Here is a 24775-nt window from a genome sequence, read left to right on the forward strand (position 1 = left end):
TTTAAAAGGAGTGCTTTCTGTTATGTAATGGAATTTTTCCAGTTATTGTAAGGTCCAGGGCGGACCTTGAAATAAGAGAGAAGGAGATTTTTTTTTCCATACTTTTCCCACGAGGTCCTTGTTTGATAACTAACTTTTAATGCTTGGAGTACTGAATTTCTTGCATACCCTGTGTAGCCATCATTTACTTAGCCTGACAAAAAAGAGACAGTATTGACGTCTGGGAAGAATGTAAATGAAATTCCAATCTTCTGTAGCCAGATGCGAGTTTGAAAGAAGAGCAAGTGAGAACATGTTAACGTTAATAGAGGAAGCATATGGTAGGACATTATCCAGATGAACAAAACAGTGGAGATTGACCACTTGGGAAGAACCCAGTACATTTCCCCTGTATTCAGTGTGGTGAGATTGAATAGGATAAACCCAGCAGTATGTAAATAACTGGGTTTGAGGTTACCCTAGTATATGGTCCTGGAGATAATTGTTGAAGAGAGTCTGTCTATAAATATGAAATGTTCCTTATGGTTGTGCTTACGCAATTTAATGTTGAACCTCTAGTAATCAGATCAGTGCAGACCGTCTCACCCGTGGGTTCCACAGTGCCAACTGTTTGGGCTGGCTTGCATTAGATGCAGATAGTAGTAACAATGTTTAGACCCACTTAAGATTTTGATAAATATTGCTTCTGTGCCTTTCTTAGCTAGTTATTAGACCTACAACTGCAATCCTGTGGTGTTCACTTATATAGATGGCAGCCCATCCCACACCCTATTCTTTTAGTAATTCATTTGTTCCATTTGTTTACCACTATTGCCTGGCTGAGCAAAAGCCCATTTTCAGTAGTGGCTTGGGAAGAAAAGCTAAGGTGGCACATTCTAACTACCACCCAATCACAGTCTTATCACCACTGTCTAAAATACTTGAGAGAATTGTTCACAAACAAATCAGTGATTACCTCCATACTAACTAACAGAATTAAACTTGTCAGTCTACCCTTGCCTAGTTCCAGGATTACCTGACTCACTGCTGGCAAACACTTTCACCACTCCTCAGAGTGGCCCTAGGAGTCCCACAAGGCTCAGTACTAGGACCCCCACTTCTCATTATTTACAAACAACCTCCATACCTCAACCCCACAAGCCTACTTCATCCAGTATGCAGATGACTCCACAGTCATATATGCCACTGCCAGCTTACAGGAACTTCAAACACAAACTCAGCAGTCCTTCCTGGAAGTAGATAAGTGATTAACAAGTTCCCTATTAATTCTGAATCCCCCCAAAATCAAGCTCATGATATTCCATCCCACTAAAACAACCATGACCACTTTTAACATTGTCTCATTAAAGAACACCATTGTCAATCCATCACACCACACTAAACTTCTAGGAGTCGAAATAGACTGCAACATGAGATTTGACATCCACATATCGCAAACAGTCAAAAAAGACTTGGAAAATTGTATATGAATAAACACTTCTTCACAGACATCTCTAAAGCTACTATTGCCCTGATCTCTACACTGCTCTATGCATTTCCCATACTCTTAAACCTAAGAAATTTTGAAATGGCAAAATTAGAAACCTGTTGCAATAAAATCACCAGATACGCCATGAACGCGCCATTTAGATCACACCTCTGTACAGCACTCAAAAAACTTAACTGGCTGGAACTCTCTCAACTCCTTCTCTTTAACCAGCTTAACTACAGCCCATAAAATCTTCTACAGTCCTGAAAAAACACCCACCCTGAGACAAGTATTGCTACCACATTCCACTGCCAGAACTCTATGGTCCACCAGGAAACCCCTTATTAAGACCAACACCCAAAAACCTAGCTGGTGAATCCCTCTTCTCAAACTGCATAGGCAAATTATGGAATGGACATTATATCCATCACTTCCCTTAACCAATTTAAAAAAATACTAAAAACTCACTTAACTAGTAAGTGGCTAAAATAGTAAAAACTCACTTAATTAGTAAGTGGCTGTGTAGCTGCTCTGCTTCTGACTAATCTATCTCCCACAAAAAATATGAGTATCTCTACCTCAATTAATACCAACGCCAACCATTCTACAACTAATCTGTCTCCTACAGAAAGTATGACTACTTCTACCTCAGTTATTAACTACTCCAAGCATGCTATGCTTTTTTTGTCTTTAGATGATAAAACTATCAACTTACTGGCAGCTGTTAACTACCCAGAGATTAACTTGTACATTAACCGAGGACAAAGGAGCACTAATTAACCTTGATAAGAATCACAGGCTTCTGATGAACTGTGTTTATATACTGAGCTAGCATAAACTGACTGTAAAATTTGCATCTTCTTTAGCTATGTTAATTTGTATGCACCGTGTATTTCCTATATTGTATTCTACTTGATGTATTCTAAATGTATGCACCCTGTATTTCCTGTAATTATCATGTATTTTGTCTACATTGTATGTTATGTGGAGCTTTTCTTCCTGGGCCTCCACTGAAAAAGGACATATGTCCAGTCAGACATTCTCGGTAAACAAATGTAAAATAAAAATAAATAGTTAAAATGAAAAAGTACAATGCACTATTACACGTGTGCACATTTATGAATTATGTACAATGGCAGTCAGTAAAAGTCATGCTTATTGTTACAATGCAAAAGTAGGTGTAATGTACAGTAATGGATCCAGAAACTGAGTATGTTTGTCTTTCGTCTTTTCCGGGTTAAGTGTCGCCACAGTGGAACTCAGGTCCGCTAATGATTGGCAGTTGGTTTTTATAGTGTCAAGTTGCCAGCCTGATGCCCATCCTTCAACGAAGGCACACCCATTTAACGTATGTCTTTCAAACATCCACTCGACTGCAGGGAGGACATGCAGACTCCACACAGAAGGTACTCCCAACCCAAGCTGAGAATTGAACGGGAGAACCTCTTGCTGTGAGGCAACAACGCTACCGCTGCACAACCGCGGATCCAGAAACTGAGTATAATTAAGTAAAACGAAGTTGAAAAAATAGAGACGGTGTAACATAGACAAGGAGATTAAAACAAAGAAAAGACAAGAAATGAAGAAGAGTAGGAAAAATCTACATGAAATAGAAATGGGGGGAAGGGTGGTGAGATGAGCAAGGTAATGAAGTGAAGGTGAGAGTGGAAGGATTCGAATTAGAAGACAGATAGTCAAGGTATGATTAAAGGAGTAAAGAGGATAAACAGTAAGGTGGGTGAGTGGGAAAGGAATGTAGGAAAGAAACAAAGAAAATGTGCGTCATAAGTTAACAACTGAAGTGGGAAAAGGAGGAAAGGGTATAAGCAAGAGGGGGTGAGACTGGGATATCCTGAGTGGGTATAAATGAGACATTAGTTTTTGGAGAAACCTAATGTTATTGGGGTCATTTCTAAGGTCTGTAGTTGGAGTTCTTTAGATTACTGGCATTTGCAGAGAAGAGAGAATCACTATAGTGATTGTATGATTTATCTCTGTTAGTTTTTTTATTTTAAGATCTATGTTATCTGTTGTGCATGCATATCTAGTGATAGTAATGGCGAGAGGCAGACATTTTCCTGGTTTGTAATCGAGGCTATGCATAATTTTTAATTAACTGATATGTTTTAATTCTAACCAGTTAATGTTACTTAAAGCATCGCAGTGATTTTTTTTACAGGTGTTTGCAATATTGCCAAGTTTGTTCAAGTATTTGAAGGTGTGGCTTTGAAATATTGGTGAGGACGGTTGAGGAGTAAATACAGGTTGGTGGCAGTGGTAGTGTTTGTGAAGTCAGTAACTGACTTTTTTCGATTAGGTAGGCTTTGGACTTGTAGAGCAAGGTTGTTGGTCATTTTTTGTGTTTAAATGTAATTTGTGGTTGACAAAGATTCTGAGAAATTTGGTGTAGGTGACTTGTTCTGTTATTATTTTGGATTGAGAGATGATAGAATTGTTGCCTTGGCTAAGTACTTTTAGCTTTGTTTTACTCAGATTAAGGTTTGTTGAATAATGTATTGTAATTGATTGAGGAAGCTAGCAGAATCAATAAAGGTTTAATAATCTGCGTAGTGAACGAAGCTGGCATTGAAAAAATTAAATGTACATAGGATTGGGGCAAGCTTGGATCCTTCTGGTTCACCTGTGGGGGTCTATATTATTTATCGAAACTCCAATTCCGCGAATACTTATTCATCGACCCCTATTCAGCTAGCTACCCTTTTATCGAAAGTACAAATCAGTGAACATTTTCCCTGGTGACTAATTTAGTAGGCCAACATACCGAGCGATAAACACTGCAGTATAACAAACCCACCAAAAGGGGGCTTGCATCCCCACCCCCCTACTTGCATATATACCATCTCCGAGATCACACTACATTGGGGAAAAGGGCAAGTTTCTACATGTTGGCCAACTAACTCAGTGCCCTGGGCAAAAAGTTCACTGATCTGAATGTTCAGTAAAAGGACGTTCACTGAATAGAGTTTGAATAAGTATTCGAGGAGCTGGAATTTCAATGCAATAATATGGACTCCACCCATCTATGGTGATTAAAAAATGTGAATATGTTTGTGGCCATTTGACAGCTTGGTATTGATGTTCAGAAGTAAGTTTTTAGCCATAATAAGGTATTGTACAAAGGAGCAGGAGAGAATGAGCGACCATATACTGGACTTTGGAGTGATCTGTGAATATACAGAAGCTGTGAGAAGTACTTTACTTCTGGGGTGGTTTAACAGTATTAAGAAGGGATAGTTAGGCAGTTTCGGTGTTATAACCCAGATGAAAGCCGTTCTGAGAAGAAAATAAGAGTTGGCTTGTAAGTAGATGGTGTAAAAGTTTTTTTCGCATGTTTTAGATAGAGCAAATAGAGTGTTAACTGTCCTGTAAAAATAACTTTCTATGCCATCTTTATGTGAAGGAGTTACATTTTTATTTATTTTACATTTGTTGACTGGGATAGTCTGACTGGATATATGTCCATTTTCAGCGGAGGCCCGGGGAGAAAAGTGCCAAGATAGTAATACACATTGAACATTTAGTAAATGCTAGTTTAAAGCAGATTACAGTCATAAGCAATACCAGCATTTAGCACATAGTACTAACGTATTATAGAACACCTTACAAACGTAACATTATTTTCAAAGTTATATATACATAACATTGCATTCAGGTTTAAGACACATTGAGCAGCAGTTATACAATTGACCCTTCCTGAAATGGTGTGGTAGAAAAAAGTTAGAAGTAGTTGAAGGTAAGGCACCTAAGTAATAGGTCACTAGTCGGGGTTAGTGCAAGGACATAACCAATGAGTTTTGAAGTATTTCTTGAGTATGGTTTTGAATTGAGTTAATGAGGGTTCTAGGATCAAGTCAGCTGGGAGTCCGTTCCATGTGGGTGTCCGTTCCATGTTTTTCTAACAGAGTTTACAGAATCCCCAGCTGAGTAGTTGGATTTGTATGTTTGAACTAGGAGTCTAGTGGATGATCGCAGTGGCCATGTGCTGGTGTAGGGGCTGATATTTTTTAGTGCAGGTGTATTTTCTGGTTGGTAAAGGACTTTATGTGGCACTGTTAGCTGGTTGGACTGCAGTAGGCTAGGCAGTTCAAGCCATCCTAGGCGATTAGGTTGTGGTACATAGGATCGTTTCAAAATTTGAGGTACGTACAATTCAGTAATGGATGTGTTAATTTAATGTGCTGTGGTGTCAAAGGGTAGCTGAAGTTATACAGATGTTAAGTAATCAGGAGTGAGAGAGAGGTTTCAGTTTTTAAGTAACCTTTTTATTTATTGCTTGTCTTTGTGTTTCAGCCACTATTTTTTAATACTGGAAGTTTGGAGCTTAGTGGTAGAGAATTGATCAAGCATAGAGCCTTGTGAAGTTTTGAGTCAAGTGGTTTACACTGAATGTTTTAAGAATACCAAGCCAAGCCCATAGAAGATAATGGCAGTAAACTTGGCGAATGTCTGAAGAACACGCGTTTGGGTGCTTGTTCCTATTTTTGTAAAAGGCGTAGGGATATATCCATCTCGATGGTAATGCACTGCAGTGCATCATTTGGGTTAGAGAAGAGGCTGGATGAGGTCTTACTGTATTATTCCATTTAATAAGAGTAATTAATAAGACAGTCACAGATGCTGGTACTAGCAGTAGATGCCAGAGAGATGAGCAAAAGGTGGGGACGGTCGGGTAAGACGGGACAGATTGAGACACTGATTCCATCATCAGGACAATTTAATAGTCATCAGCAATTGTTGCCTTCACAGGTATAGTTAGGCAAGCTTCTGCATTACTTGTCTCGTGTGACTATTAAGAATTTGCATCAGTTTTGCAAGCACCAAATGCGATTCATGTGTTGACACCGTCAGTGAGTGCGATAGTTGGAGGGGGTACTGGGAGAATGCAGTCTCACAGTTTGAGGGAGATGGTGTGAAAAGTGGTACAGGAGTCTTAAATCTGTACAAGGTAAATTAAGGGAAGGTAGTACCAGTGTATGACATTCAGTGGTTTACTGGGCATGGGAATAAAAGCACAAAATGGGAACATCAATGTGATGCTGATGAAGGAAAAGCACATACTGTGCTATGAGAGGATAGGGAGGAGAGGTTGAATTGAAAAGCTTACAGAGAGTCAGTTCTAGTTTTAGGAAGAAAGTATTGTTCCATGTTGAACAGGGACAGTTTTGTTTTGCGTAAAGAACAACATGATACTTGAATTAAGTGACAAAGCTGATTTTATTTGGACTTCATCTTACATGTATTATTTTTAATACAAAAGGTAGTACTGCCACCTACTGACCTTGATTAGCACTACAACAAAAATGTGTTCACCTCTATTGTGTCCTGAAAATTGGAGCAGTCTTCAGGCTTTTATTTAGGGCATACCTTTGTCCAGATTTTTGCCTCATATTTCTGGCCTGTTCCTCAGTTTTTTTTTTCTGGTAAATCATAAATGATTAAAGTCCACCACACAATGACAGATATCCTTCAGTAAATGTATGCCAATTCAAACACTGTTCTATGAAGTTTGTTTGTAATAATACTTGAAATCTGTCCCTGATTTTTGTTACCCCATTTAAGAGGTTGAGAGGTATGGTTAAAGGTTTATAACATTTTCACTACCTAGAGCATGGCATTTCTTACTTAAAACAGTTTGCCTGGGATGGTGCACAAGTTTGACCAATGCTTAGGTTTTATTTCTGCTGCTTATAAGATATGAGCATAGAAACTGTAGATGCTCCTGTTTCTCATTTTATTGCATTAAGCTGTTTTAGGTACAATATTGTACTTTCTAAACATACAGATTGATTAATACAGGATAAAAGTATATAATCATGTGTCATTTACATATCTTTGTTTGGAAGACACCGCAGTATAAGTTAGGACAGCCCTATAAAAATCAAAAGGATGCAGTAATGCACATCTCTCAACCTGCAAACATTGAAAATAGGTACAAAGTCCCTTTAAAAGTAGGTAAATCCAGCCAAAACTCTGGCCATCTAATTAACACACAATCTGAATACTAAATTGCACATAACTCGTCCTGCTCCCTGTAGGAATATGGGATATTACTCAGAAACATTTATTTAAAAAAACAAAGTGACAAAAACAATGGAAAAATGAAAGGACTTAATCAAAGAGATGGTGAAAATCTGTAGACTTTAATGAACTGTATTGCAAAATGTTCTACCCACACAGTCCTTTACTTTTGCTATTGGAAAAAGGATATTTAAAATGTGTGTCCTCTTTCTTTAAGTTATTATTGCCACTAGTTGGTCACGCAGTGTGTTTTTTTGTGTACTAGACAGCTTCAAAATGTTTGTGTGATGGGAGGTTCAGAAAATTGTGTGCAGGGTTAAATCAAGCCTTAAAATTGGAATGTACTTCCAAAAAATAATGTTTAGCTTAAGTATTTTACTATGCCTACCTCTTTTAGTTTAATTTAAAACACTTATGGTAAAACTTTACAGATTATATTTTTAGGCATGCACCTATCTTTATCTCCAAAAATAAGTCTTGTAACTATGAAAATAGCATTGTGTTATTATATGTACCAGCCTTGTTTCTCACATTTGTTTCATTAATAAGGGAGGGTGTCTGACCCCCCCCCCCCCCAATCATCCTTTCAAAAAGTGGCCAGGGGGCTGTGGAGTGTCATATTAATAATTTTTTTAATAACTGTACACATAGTATGTATTATAACTTTAAATGTTGTGAGAGGTCCGCATAGCATAGCTGCACAAGCCAAACAGGGAATAGTAAACGTTTCCTTTTAAGCTTTATGAAGTTAACCAAGATTGCATGCCGCATCAGTAAGGTAATTTTTTTCCATTTCCTCCTGAGCCGTGCAGTGAGTTTAGATGCTTAGTGCTTTTTGTCAAAACAAGGTAATGCTAAAAAGTACAGACATGTTGCAATGCAAGCATGGGCACAAGACCTTGTAGCAGGACCTTAACAAAATCATTACCAGAAAGTTTTTATTTTTCCATGATTTTAATGGTGCTTGTCTTGCACTAACATGCAAGTTTTTCAGACCTTCCTTTTGATGGACTGTCAGGGTAATTTAACCTGCACTCTTTGTTATGAGTAGCATCAGTAAAGTTGTGAATTTGTAGTACAGGATAACACTGTAGACTAGAGTACATGTTGTCCAGACCCAGTTGTCTTATTAAAATGTTACTGTTCTATGACAGTGGTGCACTGTTTTTCTTTTCAGTTATTGGACCACATTCCACCTGGGTATGAGGCTGTCTCACTCTTAGAAGCATTGAATGGGCCCCTTGCACCTTCCCCTGAGGGGCTACCTGTACGTGGCAGGAGTGAGAGCCACATGTCTGCTGCACTGCCTTCCTACAGCAGCGATGGACATTCTCTTCCAGTAAGGACCCTTTCACCTCTTGACCGCCTGTCAGACTTCAGCACACAAGGGCTTAAACTAAAGAAGAGCACATCCAAGTGAGTGGGAGTGAACTTTAACTGTTTTTTGAAAGTCATCAAAGGTCTGTTTCTGCATATTAAATGGATTAAACAAGTTGTAGTTTATGCATCACACAGCATACGTGTGATTCTGCTGTTGTGTTTAAGCGGACACCAATATAAATTTGTAGATATAGAAGAGCAGGTGCATTGTCCAACTCTGCCCAGCTGCAACATGGGTAGTCATCAGCAGGGTTTGCTTATTTTTTTGTGCATGCAGTTTCCCAGTGTGTGAAAAGTGAGGCTGCACAAACATGATTGTGTTGATTTTTAGTCCCTGTCTGTGCACTGTTGTGCATGTATGTGTGTATGTATGTATGTATATATATATATATATATATATATATATATATATATATATATATATATATATGTTTTATGGTTGGGTACAGGTCTGAAGTAAATGCCATATGATCATTGTGTAACTCCTACTTTTTCAGAATTTAGGGTCATGATGTTGATCCTGTTTGACATAACATTATAAAACACAAACCTGGCAGATGGAATACTTCTCTACTGAATATGCACAAATGATGTTATGTAGTCCTATCTCACCTACATTCTTACCCGTGGGTTCGGAGCCGAATATCTGCTCCGACTCTGCCGATTATACTAGCTCGAAGTCTTTCATTGGCTGGGCTAAGCAGGTATCCCATGGTGCACTGCTCCATATCCCCAGCTCTCGTTTGCCGCTCGTGTAGCTCGGACGTGGTCTTGCTTGGCTGTGGCTAACTACCCTCTTTTTCTTGATTAAGAAAAGTTTTGATTCATATAAAAAGCTATTTTCATAGCTGTTTGTCTAGAATTGTCTAAAGTTGTCTAGTTTAGGATTGTGATTGTGTGATTGTTGTGTGGTATCCCTCTTACTGTTCCCTCGGGCTAGGCCCGTTTCAGTTAGAGGGCCTAGTTCTCCTCTGTGCCTTCTGTGTCAGTTAGGTCCAAACCGTTTATATTAGAGGTTTCGGCTACCCTTCCTTGTGGTTTGCTATCCCTTGTTTTAGTGTGTGCTAGTTTTTGGTGTGGTTTGATCACTGTTTAGTGTTGGTTACTGCTAGAGTCGTTCCCGCCTTTTAGAGTGAACGCCTGTGTTTGTTCAAGACTTGGTTTTGCGTTGTGAGCGCTGTAGTTAATATGTCTAAGGATACCAAGGAGCACAAACCTTCCAGTTTTAAAAAGTGCTCGAAATGTGGGTATAAAATGTCCATTACCGATGGGCATTCTATTTGTGTCTACTGCTTAGGAGCCATCCATCTGCAGGAATCATGCAGTTTTTGTCATGTGTTTAGCCCAAGAGTTCTCCAAGAGAGAAAGAATAAGCTAATCTTAAAGGGACTTTTAAAACCCTCTTTTGAAGAGGCTATGGATTCGACTTCTAGCAGTAAGTCTAAATCTGGCAAGTCAAAGAAGAGATCTCCGGCTCCATCAGCTTCATCGGAGCCTCCGGAGAAGATATCTAAAACTGCATCAACCTCCTCGGCTCCACTGTACTCGGGGCCGCAGGAAGGATCGGTATTGACGAAACCGGCATCTGCTCCAATTGTATTGGAACCTTCTAGGAGCCGATCGCCCAGTCTCAGACCAGCTTCTCCTGAGAGGAGATCGCATTCTCCATCCCTGTCCTCCAAATCCTCCAGGACCCTTTCGGATGTGGATGTTGATAGGGTGGTTCAGAGGCTCCTCCAGTCACCGGTTTTGGCAAAATTGTTTTCGGCTCCGGAGCCCGTCCCGATCCCGTCTTCGATCATTCCTCCTCCGAGCGCATCTCTGTCTTCGGAGCTGGAGTGTTTGGTGTCATGTGATGTATCCCCATTCGGCTCCATCGGTGCCGGCATCGGCTCCGACCCCGTCGGCTCCGTCCTCTGGGTTTTGGACTCGGGATTCTTCGGTCGGTCCCGAGGGGGACATCTCGGTGTCTTACTTCATCTCCGAGCCTCCCTCTCGGTGCATCGGCTCGGGGAACGCCGACCCCCATCATGGCCTCGGAGACTGGTCACTCCTCTGATTTGGGGGGGGGTCAGCCTTCGAGGCTATGCGGACCGTGCTGGCCGTCAGCTACATCAGGTGGGTCGGTCGCTCTGTCTCCCACCACTCCGGTGAGAGCTTCTGATCGCCATCCATCCATTGACAGCAGAGCACCAGGGCCTAGGGATACCCCCATGAGTGGTCCCCGACTTTCTGAGGGTCCCTCAGAGTTCATGCCTGAGGAACCCCCCAGAAAGAAAACGTGCAAGTGGAAGCACATTGACTCCCAAGATGAGTCTCTCACCTCTGATACTGACCTCGAGGAATCGGAGGGGTCCCCCAAGTCATCCTCTGATGATGTTTCCTTCTCCAGTGTCCTGGAGATACTGAAACAGAGATGACTGGCCTTCCAAAGTCCCTTCAAGGAGGAGTCAGTATTCCTTAAGGCTTTTGGTGCTCAACCCCCCGCCTCCTGGGTGTCTCCACCCTTTGACAAACTCCTTGACCTCATTTGTCGAAGGGTGTGGGAGAACCCCGATTCTGTGGAGCCTATGCCCAGGCATCCCAACAAGTTTCTTTCCGCCTCCCCAGGGCAAAGAGTTTCTATCTAAAGGAGTCCCTGTAGATGCCATGGTGGTGGAGGCAGCCACCCAGAAGGAAGTAGCAGAGTCATCTTCATCCATCCACCCTCCTAACAAGGAATCTAGGACCATGGATCTGTATGGGAAGCGTACCCTCTCGTCAGCAACCTTCACTTTACAGTCACTGAATTACCTTTCTCACTTCACTCGGCTCCAGAGAGATCTCCTCAAAGAGTTAGGAGATACTCTTGCGGGTAAAGTACCTGAGGCAGTGGCTCAGACAGTTAACGCCCAGGTCTCTACCCTCAACTCCATTGTTAACTCATCCATGTGGCTCATTTCGTATGCAGCCGTGGGAGCGAGTAGGGCAGCAAGCTCAAGGGTCGCCCTTAGAAGGCAAGCCTGGCTGCGCCTGTGTCACTTTGAGGAGGCCTTCAAGTCTTCCTTCACTGATGCTCCCTTTGAATGGTTCCTCCTTGTTTGGGACCAAAGTGAAAGACACCCTCACGAGGTGCGAGCAAGAGGGAAAGACCCTGTCTGCCATAGGGGTCCGTTTTTCCCTTCCTTCTAGGCCTTATCCCAAGGCCCAGTGGGGGGGGGGTGGTTCAAGAAATCACAGAGGTTTTTCCCTGCCGCACAAGGTGAACCCCCCTCCAGAGGCAGGGGAGGGGGGGGTTATTCAGCGAGACGTTGCCCCAGAGGCAGAGGGTGCCCCCCCCCCCGCAATTCGGGAGACCGCGAATCCTTTCGTGGCTCTCCATACTCTCGTTCCTGAGGGTGTGCCCAACTGCGCTTATCCGGAGCCAGTCGGGGGTCGAATTTCAGTATATACGGAAGCCTGGGAAAGCATTACCCAGGACCGATGGGTATTACGGATAGTTTCCGGAGGTTATCTCATTCCATTCTCATCAGAACCCCCGCCAGTCAGAAAAATCCCAGACGTACCACCCAGTCAAAGGGATCAAGCAGCCTCAGAGGTCTCACTGTTGCTAGAAAAAGGAGCCATTCAGCATGTCTCCTCAGACCAAATTGGATTAGGGACGTACTCAAGATTCTTTTTGGTGCTGAAAAGAACAGGGGACCTGAGACCCATACTAGATCTCAGCCAACTGAACAATTACGTACACAAGTCCAAGTTCCATATGGTCACACTACAATCTATTCTCCCATTGTTGGGAGAGGGAGGTATGGATGTGCTCCATCGACCTCAAGGATGCTTACTACCATGTGAAGATGGACAGAGCATCCAGGAGTCACCTACGCTTCCGGCTGGGAGGCAGTCATTTCCAGTTTCGAGCCCTGCCCTTTGGTCTCACCACAGCCCCCAGGGTGTTCATCAAGTGTATGGCGGTGGTGATGGCTCACTTGAGACGTCAGGGATTCCAGGTGTTTCCGTATCTGGACGACTGGCTCCTTACTGCTCCCACCATGCATCAACTAGTTCAAACCAGGGACGCTACCATCAATCTATGTCACCAGTTAGGCATAACAATAAATTGGGAAAAATCTGCCTTATTGCCCTTACAGCGTGTCACCTTTATAGGAGCAGAATTGGACACCATTCGAATGAGAGCATTTTTACCGCAAGAAAGGATCAGAGTACTGCGACAACGTGCTGATGCCCCTGAGACAAGCGAAGGCAAGATGGGTTCTCCAGCTCGTTGGGACCATGGCAGCAACAATCATGTTGGTCCCTCTAGCGAGATTACACATGAGAATTCTCCAATGGCTCCTCTTTGTTCAATGGTCGTTCCAAAGACTTCCACTGTCTCATCCCATCTTACTCATGGACAGATGCAAGCAGGACCTCGGTTGGTGGCTGTGCACCAGCAATTTGGACGGGGGAAAGCCCTTGGTTCCACCCAGGCCGGTTGCCACGGTGACCACGGACACCTCCCAGATTGGGGGGGGGGGCATTATCTTGGCAGGACAGTCCAAGGCACGTGGCAAGAACACAAGATACATCTGCATATAAATGTCCTAGAGATGAGAGCAGTGCTTCTTGCATTGCAGGCACTTCAGAATGTTCTTCCTCTAGGGACTATTGCTATACACTCAGACAACATGTCAGTAGTGTGGTATCTGAACAAGCAAGGGTGAACCAGGTCTTACCCTCTGTGCAGAGAGGCCATGCGAGTGTGGCATTGAGCAGTAACTTCCCAACGGTTTCTGGTGGCAACGCACATTCCAGGGAAGTCCAACGTAATTGCGGACAGACTAAGCAAGAGCTATCCTGATGCCTTATGAGTGGTCCCTGAATCGCCTAGTTGCAGAGTGAATCTTCAGCAGATGGGATCAGCCTTGTTACGACCTTTTTGCCAGCCCCCTCAATGCGAAATGCAGCAACTACTTCACGCTGATCCCCCCACAGGGGGAGTCACCCAAGGACGCTCTGGTTCACGATTGGCCCTCCGGTCTGCTTTATGCTTTCCCTCCATTTCCCTTGCTGTCAAAGGTGATTCAGAAAGTGCAATCCTTGGGAAGCAGAATGATTCTGATTGCCCCACACTGGCCTCGCCAAGTTTGGTTCCCCTTTCTTCAGCAATTCACTGTGGACATTCCTTGGACTTTGGACCCTCAACCAGATTTACTGACACATGTCGGGGACAGTTCCACCCCTCCCTGATGACCCTCCGGTTGACAGCCTGGCTACTCCACTTCCATCGTTAGTCAGACTTCAGAATTTTTCACCGGAAGTGATTCATATGTTATCGTCCTCTCATAAACCATCCACTAGAAAAATTTATTCTAGTAAATGGAAAAGGTTTTCGGTCTGGGCACATACCAGAGGCATTGATCCTTACACAGCTCCAATAGCATCAGTTCTAGAGTTTTTGTCCATGCTTTACCATCAGGGTTCCGCATCAGCCACCATCAAAGTTCAACTGGCGGCGATCTCTAATTTCCACGTAGCGAATGAGCCTAGTCTCATGGCGCATAGACTATGCAAGGCGTTCCTGAAAGGTACTCTATTACTCCGTCCACTGGTGTCTGAACCTATCATGCCCTGGGATCTCAATTTTGTTCTACAAGCCCTTACTTTACCACCTTTTGAGCCTGCAGCTACCTGCGAATTGAAATTCTTAACTTGGAAAACAGCCTTCTTAACAGCAATCACTTCAGCAAGGCGAGTTTCAGAAATTCAAGCCCTCTCTATCAAACCTCCATATTTAATCTTCCATAAAGACAGGGTCTCTCTCAGACCAACCCCCTCATTCCTTCCTAAAGTGACTTCCGTGTGTAACCTAAATCAGTTCATTGAGCTGCCTGATTTCTTTCCCCACTTTTCCAACAAGGCAGAGTTTAGATTTCACCAGTTGGATGTACATATAGACACTTGCGCTTCTATCTAGATATCCGGAAGTCGCACCAACTTTTTTTTTCTTTTTCCGAAACCAAATGGGTTTCCCGGTATCCAGGGTCACACTGTCTAGATGGATATGTAGCTGTATCTCTTTCATCTATCAAGCAGGAGGTAAAGATCTGCCATTTCCGGTCAAGGCTCACTCTACTCTGGCTGTTTCCACATCCACAGCCTATCAAGCCAGATTGTCAATGGATAATATATGTGCTGCAACTACTTGGGCTTCTCCTCACACATTTGTTTCTCATTACATATTGGATGTGGTCTCCAGGGGCAGGGCTTCCTTTGGCTCCACAGTTCTCAGGAGTATTTTCTTATGAGCCACCCAGGATGTAGGTGCTAGGGACGCTGTCCCACGGGTAAGAATGTAGGCGAGATGGGACTACATAACATCAAGAAGTTATGTACTCACCATAACGTTCCATGTATGTAGTCCATCTCGCCTCACATTCTTTCTTACCCTCCCACCTTCCCCCTGCCTGGAGGATTTGGAGGTTAGGTTGTTATCTGCAAAGTTCCCTTGCTTAGCTTATTCTTTACATGGATGGTGATGTGTGCATGGAGTACAAATGAGTTTCACAGCAAACTAGATCTGGGGATATGGAGCAGTCCACCATGGGATACCTGCTTAGCTCAGCCAATGAAAGACTTTGAGCTAGTATAATCGACCGAGTCGGAGCCGATATTCGGCTCCGAACCCACGGGTAAGAATGTGAGGCGAGATGGACTACATACATCGAATGTTATGGTGAGTACATAACTTCTTGTTATTTTGTTCTGTGAAATTGAAGCAAGGGATTGCTTTTCATGAAAATAAGTATCTATTTGTGTTGTGAATAAATATTTATGTCAGAGAAAATCTGTATTCTGTGCTTTGCAAGGGTTTTAGGGTTTGTGTGTTCATGTATTTTCATTTTGCTTTCATCCTTTTTCCACTCTTAATTTTCAGTTTTGTTTCTTGCCAGTTTGTGTAACACTGTAATATTTGTAATAGGGTCGGACTGGCTTGCTGAGCTTGTTTGAACATGCCAACACATTTTTCTTGTTGTTGGCAGTGTGCCCAGTAAGGCAAACAGGTCAAGTTTCATTTATTCACCTGGAGTGATTATTGTGGGGAAGACAGTTTTCAGTTTTGTTTCAGAATCTTTGTTGGTATAATTCAGCTGCAATGAAGCCTATTTCTACAAGATTTCCAACTTTTTGGGGGGGGTATTTACCGAGATCCCATCTGATGGCCATGATTCATCTCACCTGTTGTATTGCACATTTGTTGGTGTTCTATATCCAAGTGCTTACACACGCACACAAACACACATATATATATATATATATATATATATATATATATCTGTGTGTGTGCATGTGTGTCTGTAAAATGTGTGTATGTATGTATTTTGGTGCACTCGTATATCAGTATAAACACCAGATGTATATGAGTCCATGATTGAAATGTGACATCATCAACCCTCATAGGTCTGATCTTGTAAGTGACTTTTCTAAAAACAGATATTTGAAATGAGAAAAGTTCTTGAAAACTGTTTTTGCAGTTAGAATCCCCCTCCCTACATATCCCAAGGTAGAGGATTGTGTCCACCATATCCCTGCTACTTATGTATACTAATTCTGAGATATTCCTTGAAATACCACAATCTCTATCTTTAATTGCAAAACACAGGAAATGCACATTTAGTGGTAGCATGCTGGAGTACTGATTACTAAAGTGTTCTGTCATGATGTATCATGTGGTCAGTACTAAGCTGTTGATCTAGAGGATCATAGTAGCCTAGCCACATTACCCCAGGTTGTGGGTGCCCATTTACCTAACTAATTTATACCTAGTTTCGACTTCTTTCATTGAGGCCTTGAGGGGCCAGACTGTGGATGTATTTACAATTGCAAATCTGTTCATCCATGTTACATGTAGAGGGTCAGGGAGCTACTTTGCTTTACATACAAATGAAACCTATTCTGTAAACAAAAGATTCTCTGGGAGATATATATATATATATATATATATATATGTAGAGGCATCTCACCGGTAGGCCCTTTTTATATTTCAGTGGAAGTTAAGATCTGTTTAATGTGCGTTGAGGGTGGTGGTAGCTTTAGGGATGTGTAGGAAATTATACAAGGCTGTTTCTTTCGAGGCTTTGTAGGTAAGTGGAGATCATGTAGGAAACAGAAAAGAGAAGGCGTTTTTAGGCAGTCTGGGTACCCCATGGAAGACGTGCCCATGATTATCTTAGTGAAGTACTGCAGTCTATCAGACTGGGTCATCTGCTTAGGCAGGTGCATACCAAAGGGGGCCATACACTGTTTTATAGGTCTGATGAGGGAGGAGTCGAAATGTATAACAACTTCCTTAAATTTTGAAGTACTCCTCGTGATTACTCTGTCAAGGTAAAATGATTTCCTAACAATACTGAATAAAAGATAATTGAGGGGATAGTTAATTGTCAATATAAGTGCTCCGGTCCCTAATAGCCAAGTCAGCTTTCAGTAGGGTGTCTCCTATGTGGTAGGTGCATTGGGGACACTGTTTTCCCAAGGACACAATGCTGCATTTCTTGGCATTTAGTTTTAGGCCATGGTTGAGCCCCCACTTATTAGAGCATGTTAGTCCCCCCCTGAAGAATGTGGAAGTCAGACATGGAGTTATTTACAGCTCCAAGTTTGCATTAATCTGCAAATTTGGCCCAACCACAGGCCCTTGATGTCAGCCTTGATGTCAGTGGAGAATATATGGAAGAGAAGTGGTCCTAGAACCAAATTCTGGAGAGAGACTTCCAGTAACTGCTATTTTCCAAAGATAGCATGGCTCCCACAATAATAGACTATAATAATTCTGACAGTTAGCCAATTTACTATCCAGTGAATAACATCTGATTTTACATTTAGCTTGATTAGCTTGTTGATAATGCCAGAATGTATGCCAGAATGTGAGATTATACCAAAGACCAGCCCCAGGTAGGCATATATACAGGAAATATCACACGTGTGTGTGTGTGTGTGTGTGTGTGTGTGTGTGTGTGTGTGTGTGTGTGTATGTGTGTGTATAAACTTCATCTCCCTTTTTCCCATTTTCTACATGGGGTCAGGGTGTCACATCAACTGCTGGCATATCTCTAGATTCAGTGTCAGTCTTCTGTCTTTGACAGTGGCGCCTGTCAGGTCTTTTCTCGCATAAGCCATCCGTTTGCCGAACACCCTTGCTTCCTCTTGCCTTTTTTGTGTGTGTATGTTGTGTGTGTTTGTGCTTACCTCTTGATCTCTTTCTCACTCTAAACACACTCACACTCACTCACACACTCTCACGCACTCGCACTCACACTCACGCACGCACTCACGCACTCACCCATACAGTATACTTAATAATATGTGCATGTGTGTGGTTTCATTGTTTAATTGACCTTACCATTGGTCAAAGAATTTTCCAGTGTCAGAATTTGGTGAACATGTGCATTGTCCAGCATGGGAATAATGGAAATGTGAAACATAGAATGCAAAGAAAGAGGGAATGGTTAGTAAGGCCGTAACTTTTGTTTGCAAGAAAGTTTCAGAATTGGGGTTGAATGTGCGCGTGTGCATGCACAAGCAAGTGTTAGGCAAGTTAGGGTTAGAGCAATGGCTCGGGAATGGGATAGATGTGTTGAGATGTTTTGGTACTGGTGTGAAGTGTGGGTATGTGTGTGTGTTTTTGTTTTGTTTAATGACACTTAGAGAAAGGGTGCTTAGTACCATAACATGTTGGGTTAGGGTTATGGTTAGCAGACGTGAATAAGGTGGTTCAGGAGTACAAAGCCCCCTGCCCAGCCTTACCTATCTATGCTAAACCTCACCATACCTCTGCCCCTTACCTAACCTCGGACATTATGGTAATAAACTTGCTTTCCTTAACAGTGTCAGTATTAGACAAATTATGTCTGTAAGCTTGAAGGCTGTTTTTTTGTGTAACTGCTCGGAAAAGGAAAACGTTTTTCTTTTTCCATCAGTTGACTGATTTGAAGTAGCAGCATTTCAACAAAAGGTAAGTTTTTGTAGGTCACAGTAATTTGTTAGTGCAGCCATTTCAAATTTATTGATATATATATATATCCATCCATCTGCAACACTTTTTTTTCCTGTTTTTTGCACATGGGGTTGGGTTGTCACTTCCAACAGTGGCAATCATCTAGAGGTAATGAAAAAGAAAAACAGTGACATTTATTCCATTGAAATAGAATAACTTGAAGCGCCACCCATTAAAAATCCCATTAGTCAGAATTAAAAACATCAGTGTAAGAGCAGAAATAACTGAAGTAAACTACATTTCTTGACTGGTATGTGTTTCTATAACAGACAACTAAAAAAATTATGCCCCTGTCCATTGTAATATACTGCCTGACATTTACAGTAAACCTTGGAAATATGAAATTAAAACTAAATCAGTGATGCAACTATGTGCTCCCATCTTAAGATCCATTTCTGATCTTGCACAATGAAACAGTTGGAAAGAGAAATGTTTGTTTGGAGGAATCCCCTCCCCCCAATCCCCTTGTATGTACTAATTCCAGCTTCAAGGTTTTATCCAGAGTGAATCCCACATTTAAATGCTGTAGATAAGTAAAGCAGAATTGGACAAGTAAGTTGATCAATGAAGCAACTCTTTCATGAAATAAGACACTGGTGTTCATAGTTGTAGTGCACAGCTGTGTAGAAAGCATCATATGGACTGTGTTCACCAGGTCTGATTACTCCAGTTTTGAATATGGATCACTGTAGTCCGCGGAGGTGTAGAGTCCTTCCCAGTTTATCTTGAGTGATGCACTGGAACATCTAGAGCACGTCTGTGGTGTACTGTAGTGCAGTCTGCTCTCTTGCACTTGGATGCGAGGAGGGTGTTTGCTAACTGTGACAGTACAGTGCAATGCAGCAGTAGGCTGTACCTTAGTAGTACAGTATAACTGCTTGGGTTACACTGCACATCTCATAGGTCCATAGGTGTCTACTAGACTAACAACCACAAGGGCCTTTTTAAGCCTAGCCATACATCCCAAATCTCTGACAAGTTCTGCTACCCTTGATAAGTGTAAGTACGGGCCTGGGAGATGAACCATTTACAGGTTACCTGTGTCCATTAGAGACATAAGTGCCAAACCAGGCATAATTTCTTGTTTCCTATCCAACTGTCCAAGCTGCACTTGAATTGGGTTAGGGAGGAACTCTGCTTCACATGGATGGGGAAGCCTGTTGCATAGACGGGGTAGTCTCTGGGATACATACCCATCTCTCCAGCAGATCCTATTTATATCACAGGTAATGTTTAAGTCTTTAGAATGGATAATTCTGGTGCTATTTGTTTTGTGGATATGCAGAAGGTCCATCAAAATGGGGTCTGACAATGTCCTGTATGCCAGGCATAGATCTCCCCTCAAAAGCCTGTAGGAGACAATACAGGGATAGGGCCTTGAGGCAGCCTGAATAGGGCAAGTTACTTATGCTCTGTATTCTTTTAGTGTGGAACTTCTGTGGATATTCCAATTGTTGGATATGCCTGGTTAGGTAAATACCAAAGGGGGCATTGTACTCAGATAGGTCTGATGAATGTCATACAGTGGAACAATGACTTCCTTGGCCTAATGCCGTACCTTTGTTTAGAAGTTCTGCAATATAGAATGATTTCTTCACCACTGTAGACACGTGATGATCAAAGGCTAGATTACTGCCTGTATCCCTAAGTCCCTAATTACTGGGTCGACCTTGACTCTAAAGGGGTCTGTTGTCAATATAATAGTTACCATGGATGAATGATTTCCCAGAGGATACTGTTATGCATTTCTTGGCATTTAGTTGTAAGCCATAGCTCTGACACCAGTTGTTTGTCTGTGTCAGCCCCTCCTGTAGAACATTTGTGTCAGTGTGAGATTCAGTGACAGCTCCTAATTTGCAGTCATCCGCAAATTTAGTCAGCCAGAGACCACTGACATTGACCTTGACTTCTGAGAAGTAAATGCCAAAAAGGGGAGTGGTCCAAGGACTGATCCCTGAGGGACTCCACTTATGACTGGCCTCTTTGTAGAGGTGGAGTCCCCAATTCTAACTTCCTGATTCCTGTCTGTGAGCCAGCTGGCTATCCACTGGGTGACATATGGGTTTGTATCTAACCTCTTGAGTTTGTCAACAATGCGTGTGTGAGGTATTGTCAGATGCCTTGGCCAGGTCAAGGTAGGCAGTGTGAACGATTTTACCCTCATCCATTTCTTTGGTGACCTTCTCTATGAAGTCCACCAGGTTGAGTAGGCATGATCTGCCCTTTACGAAACCAAACTGGGTTGGGTCTAGTGTCTGGAGGTTTACTATATCTCTATTGATAATCTCCATGATAATTCTTTCCATGGCTTTATATGTAAGACTAGTGAGACTTAATGGGCCTGCGGTTTCTATGGTCTGTAGATGGCCCACCTTTGTGCAGAGGGATGACTGTTACCTTTCTCCATTCATGAGGCGCAAAGCTTGTTTGGAGACTACAGTTAAATAGTAATTTCAGAGGCCCTGATAGGCCATGTTACATGCTATTTAGAAGGCATCCTGGGCCCATTAATGCACTGTTCTTGGTCTTAGAGAGAGCATTAAGGACCTTTTTCCTAGTGATGGTGGGGGGGGGGTTATATCTGATATTTCCCAAGGGAAGGTTGAGGGGGAGAAAGGAGTAAAGTTCAGCCAGGAGGTTTGCTATATCTTCTGGCTCAGTATGGGTGGCTGCATTTACAATGAGCTCTGCACACACTTGTGTGTTGCCTTTGAGGTTGTGGACATAGCTAAAGAATGCTTTGTGGTTATCTTTGGCCTGGGAGGCCAAACCTACCTCAAATTTGGCTTTGGTAGACTTTATTTGTCCTCTCAGGAGTTTTAGTTTGAGAGTGCTTTTATCCTGCTGGGTGCTGCACCTCCTAATTTTTGCCATGATCTTCTTCCTCCTGTTACACAGACAATTGATTGTGTGATTCCACCAGGGTGGCTTGTTTTATGAGTTAGTTCTGTACTTCCTGGTGGGTACAGCTTACCTCTATGCAGCTATTAACATACTTGTACAGTGTTTCTGTGAACAATTCTGCATAGGCAGAAGTGTTCTCAGGGTTTATGGGGGCTTGATATTTTGCCAGGTTCTCACTTAATAGCAGGAGGTTAGCCTTAGAATAGTTCCTGAATATTCCAGGTTTAGCTGGAGGTCCAGGTTTTAATTTTACTTCAAATGAGACCATTTTGTGGTCTTATCTTACCAAAGAAGGCATTACAGTGGGGGATGTGCAGCAGTCTTCCATATTAGTGAGGACCATATCCAGTATGGTTGCACCCTTGGTTGGTGCATCGATCATCTGTTCCAGGGAGTTTGTGTTTACAAAATCCAGGAATCTCTGTGCATGTATTTTTGTTGTTGTATAGGATACCCAGTTAATAGTTGGGTAATTATGAATATGGTGTATGGTTAGTGTTTCTAATAAGCTTAAATACATGGTATGGGTTTCCTGGGTCATTGAGGGGGGCCTATAGTTTGCAAGGAAGTAGTATTGGATTTTACCTATGGTGATTTGAACATGGAGCAGCTCAAGAGCATTGTCCTGTCTGACCAGCCTTGAAGTGTATTTATTTTTGATGTAAATAGAGACACCTGCACCTTTAGTCCCTGCCTGTGAAGTAGCTGGTATAAATGTGTGAAAGGCATTATAACCTTGCACTGTTGGTGTGCTCTCCCCTGCTTTAAACCATGTTTCAGTGACCACACAGATATCGGCATTCTGTAGGGTAAAGAGAGCTTCTAGGCAGTGGAGTTTTTTTTGAGACTCCTAGCATTGAGCAGTAATACCTTTTTAGATTTTCTTGGTTTTGATTTTCTGTGTCAGAAATACTTTCAGTTTGGCATTGCCGAAAAAAGGCACTATGGGGGAAGACAATGTTTTAGCTAATATTCAAAAGCCTAGAGGGGAGAGGTGCAAAGCAGCGTGGTTTGTTGACCATCTCCTTCCATGCTGACAAATATTGCACCCCCTTAGAATGACCCCTGAAACTAAGCCAATTATTAAAGTCAATCATCTTTTGTTCATATTGTGGCATCATCCTTGGAGAAGGTAAAATGGTGCACAATGCTAGGCTCATACCAGCCTGAGACATATAATCTGAGAGCTCCATGTTGTTTTTCTTCATATAGTCTAGGGGGGTAAGTCTTGGGTTAGTTAATCCCACATGGACTATGACTGAGTCATATTGGTAATTGTGGTTCAATGACCTGAGTGCATGCATAATGTGGTGGATCCTAGCCCCTGATAAGCAACTGATTGTTACTTTTTCCTTACTCATCCTGGTGAGAAGGACATCAGTGTGTCTCATGATGGAGTCTCCAATGACTAGAATGTTGGATTGTGTGGTGACTTGCCTTATGGGCCTAGAAGTAGAAGCTCCATGAGATGAGTTGATGGGTACAGCGTGTATACTACTGACAAACTTATTGACATTAGGAGTACTTTTATTTGAAAGCTTTTCATCCAGAGACATTGTGTAAATACATCTCACATACCATATCAGTTTGTTTGAGAATTAACTGGTTGTCTGTAAACATAAGGCAATTTCTGCATTGCCTCATGATGCCCATATCTACCAAGCCACTAACGGAGACAGCAGGAAAGTTCATATCCATGACATATCCATGACAACAGACCCTTTTTTTATTGATTAGACAGTTGGAGTGAGAATGTTGATCACGGTCAGGAGTATCCGGTTTGCAACTGTGTGGACAGTGCTTGTCACTGCAAACTAGTTGTCCTGTGTGCAACGTAGGTACTGGAGAAATTTCAGCTGTGCTTGTAAGGAAAAATGTCACTCAAGGTGTCTGAGTCTGTACAGACCACTGCCAAACACTTGAGGGGAAACTAATACGTAGACCTTGAAAATTTAAGAATGAAGTATTTAGGCAGATATTCTAAAGTTAGAAACAAATCAAGCAATACTTACTGAAAACAATTAGTTTGTCAAGAATGATGACAAGAGGGGAGTCGTATGAATGGCTACTACTAATGCTGGTCTCACCTCAGCTTTGCTCCGTTGGGATACAATGCTCCTTTGCTTCTTCTCTCACCAGAAGCAAAATGTTAGCACCAATCCCAAGAAGAGAAGCAGGCCACAGCCTGTTTGGTGAGCCACAGTCTTGTTCTGGATGATGCATTTTTCTGGTAGATGCCTCAAATAGCAACCAGACCAGTCTGGTACATTAAGCATAGACACTCACTTTCTAACCAGAAACAGTTAGGAATCAATGCACTCTGCTCCTTCTCTCGCCAGGATCAGAATATAAGCACATATTCTAAGCTGTCACCTGTAAAGCAGTTATTAGGCTTTCTGGTGACCAACAGTCTCCAGGAAATAATGTCCCTGTACTCCTCTCACCAGGAGGAAACTAGAAGCACTAATCCCAAGATGACTATTGAGAGGCAGAATGTGGGTTATGCAATAACTGGTGGTCTTGCAATAGATGCTTAAAGGTAAAATGAAAAAAAAAGGTTTATCCTAAACACTGCAGTGTACACTAAGCAGTTAGATATGAAAGTGGGTAACTTAAGTTTTAGCTGTCTAAAAAAGTTAGGTTTTAGTGGAGAGCCACTAATTTTAAAAGAGCAAGATAGATTGAAAGGGGGCGGGCACTTTTAATTTCTGGTACTAAGGAATACAGTAGGATGGCAAATAAATTTAAATAGTTGAAGGGGAATGATTTCAGGAAATGACAATCTTGTGCTTACACCAGCCAGTGAAAGGAGAGAGGGAACAAGATATATGGTCAAATTAACATAAGGGGCAGGCAACCAGAAAGGCAGTGGTGTAAGAACACAACACTAACAGGGTGGGAGGCTAGGAAAAAATTCTGTCTGACTCGCAAGAGACAAAGCTGTGGTCTCT

At 42.2% G+C, this 24775-nt stretch overlaps 1 protein-coding gene across 2 annotated transcripts in view; it reads left to right on the top strand.

The window, feature by feature from the left end:
* Nucleotides 1-24775, top strand: part of RNF157 (ring finger protein 157) — a 1565029-nt gene that overhangs the window by 1287331 nt on the left and 252923 nt on the right. For both annotated transcript variants that reach the window (XM_044068100.1, XR_006364438.1), the window contains exon 12: nucleotides 8685-8923. In XM_044068100.1, coding sequence (XP_043924035.1) covers nucleotides 8685-8923 — 239 coding nt within the window. The remainder of the gene's footprint in view (nucleotides 1-8684; nucleotides 8924-24775) is intronic.

The sequence above is a fragment of the Protopterus annectens genome, chromosome 4.part0, assembly GCF_019279795.1.
Source record: "Protopterus annectens isolate FY-2018-M chromosome 4.part0, PAN1.0, whole genome shotgun sequence".
In the NCBI taxonomy this organism is placed as follows: Eukaryota; Metazoa; Chordata; order Ceratodontiformes; family Protopteridae; genus Protopterus; species Protopterus annectens.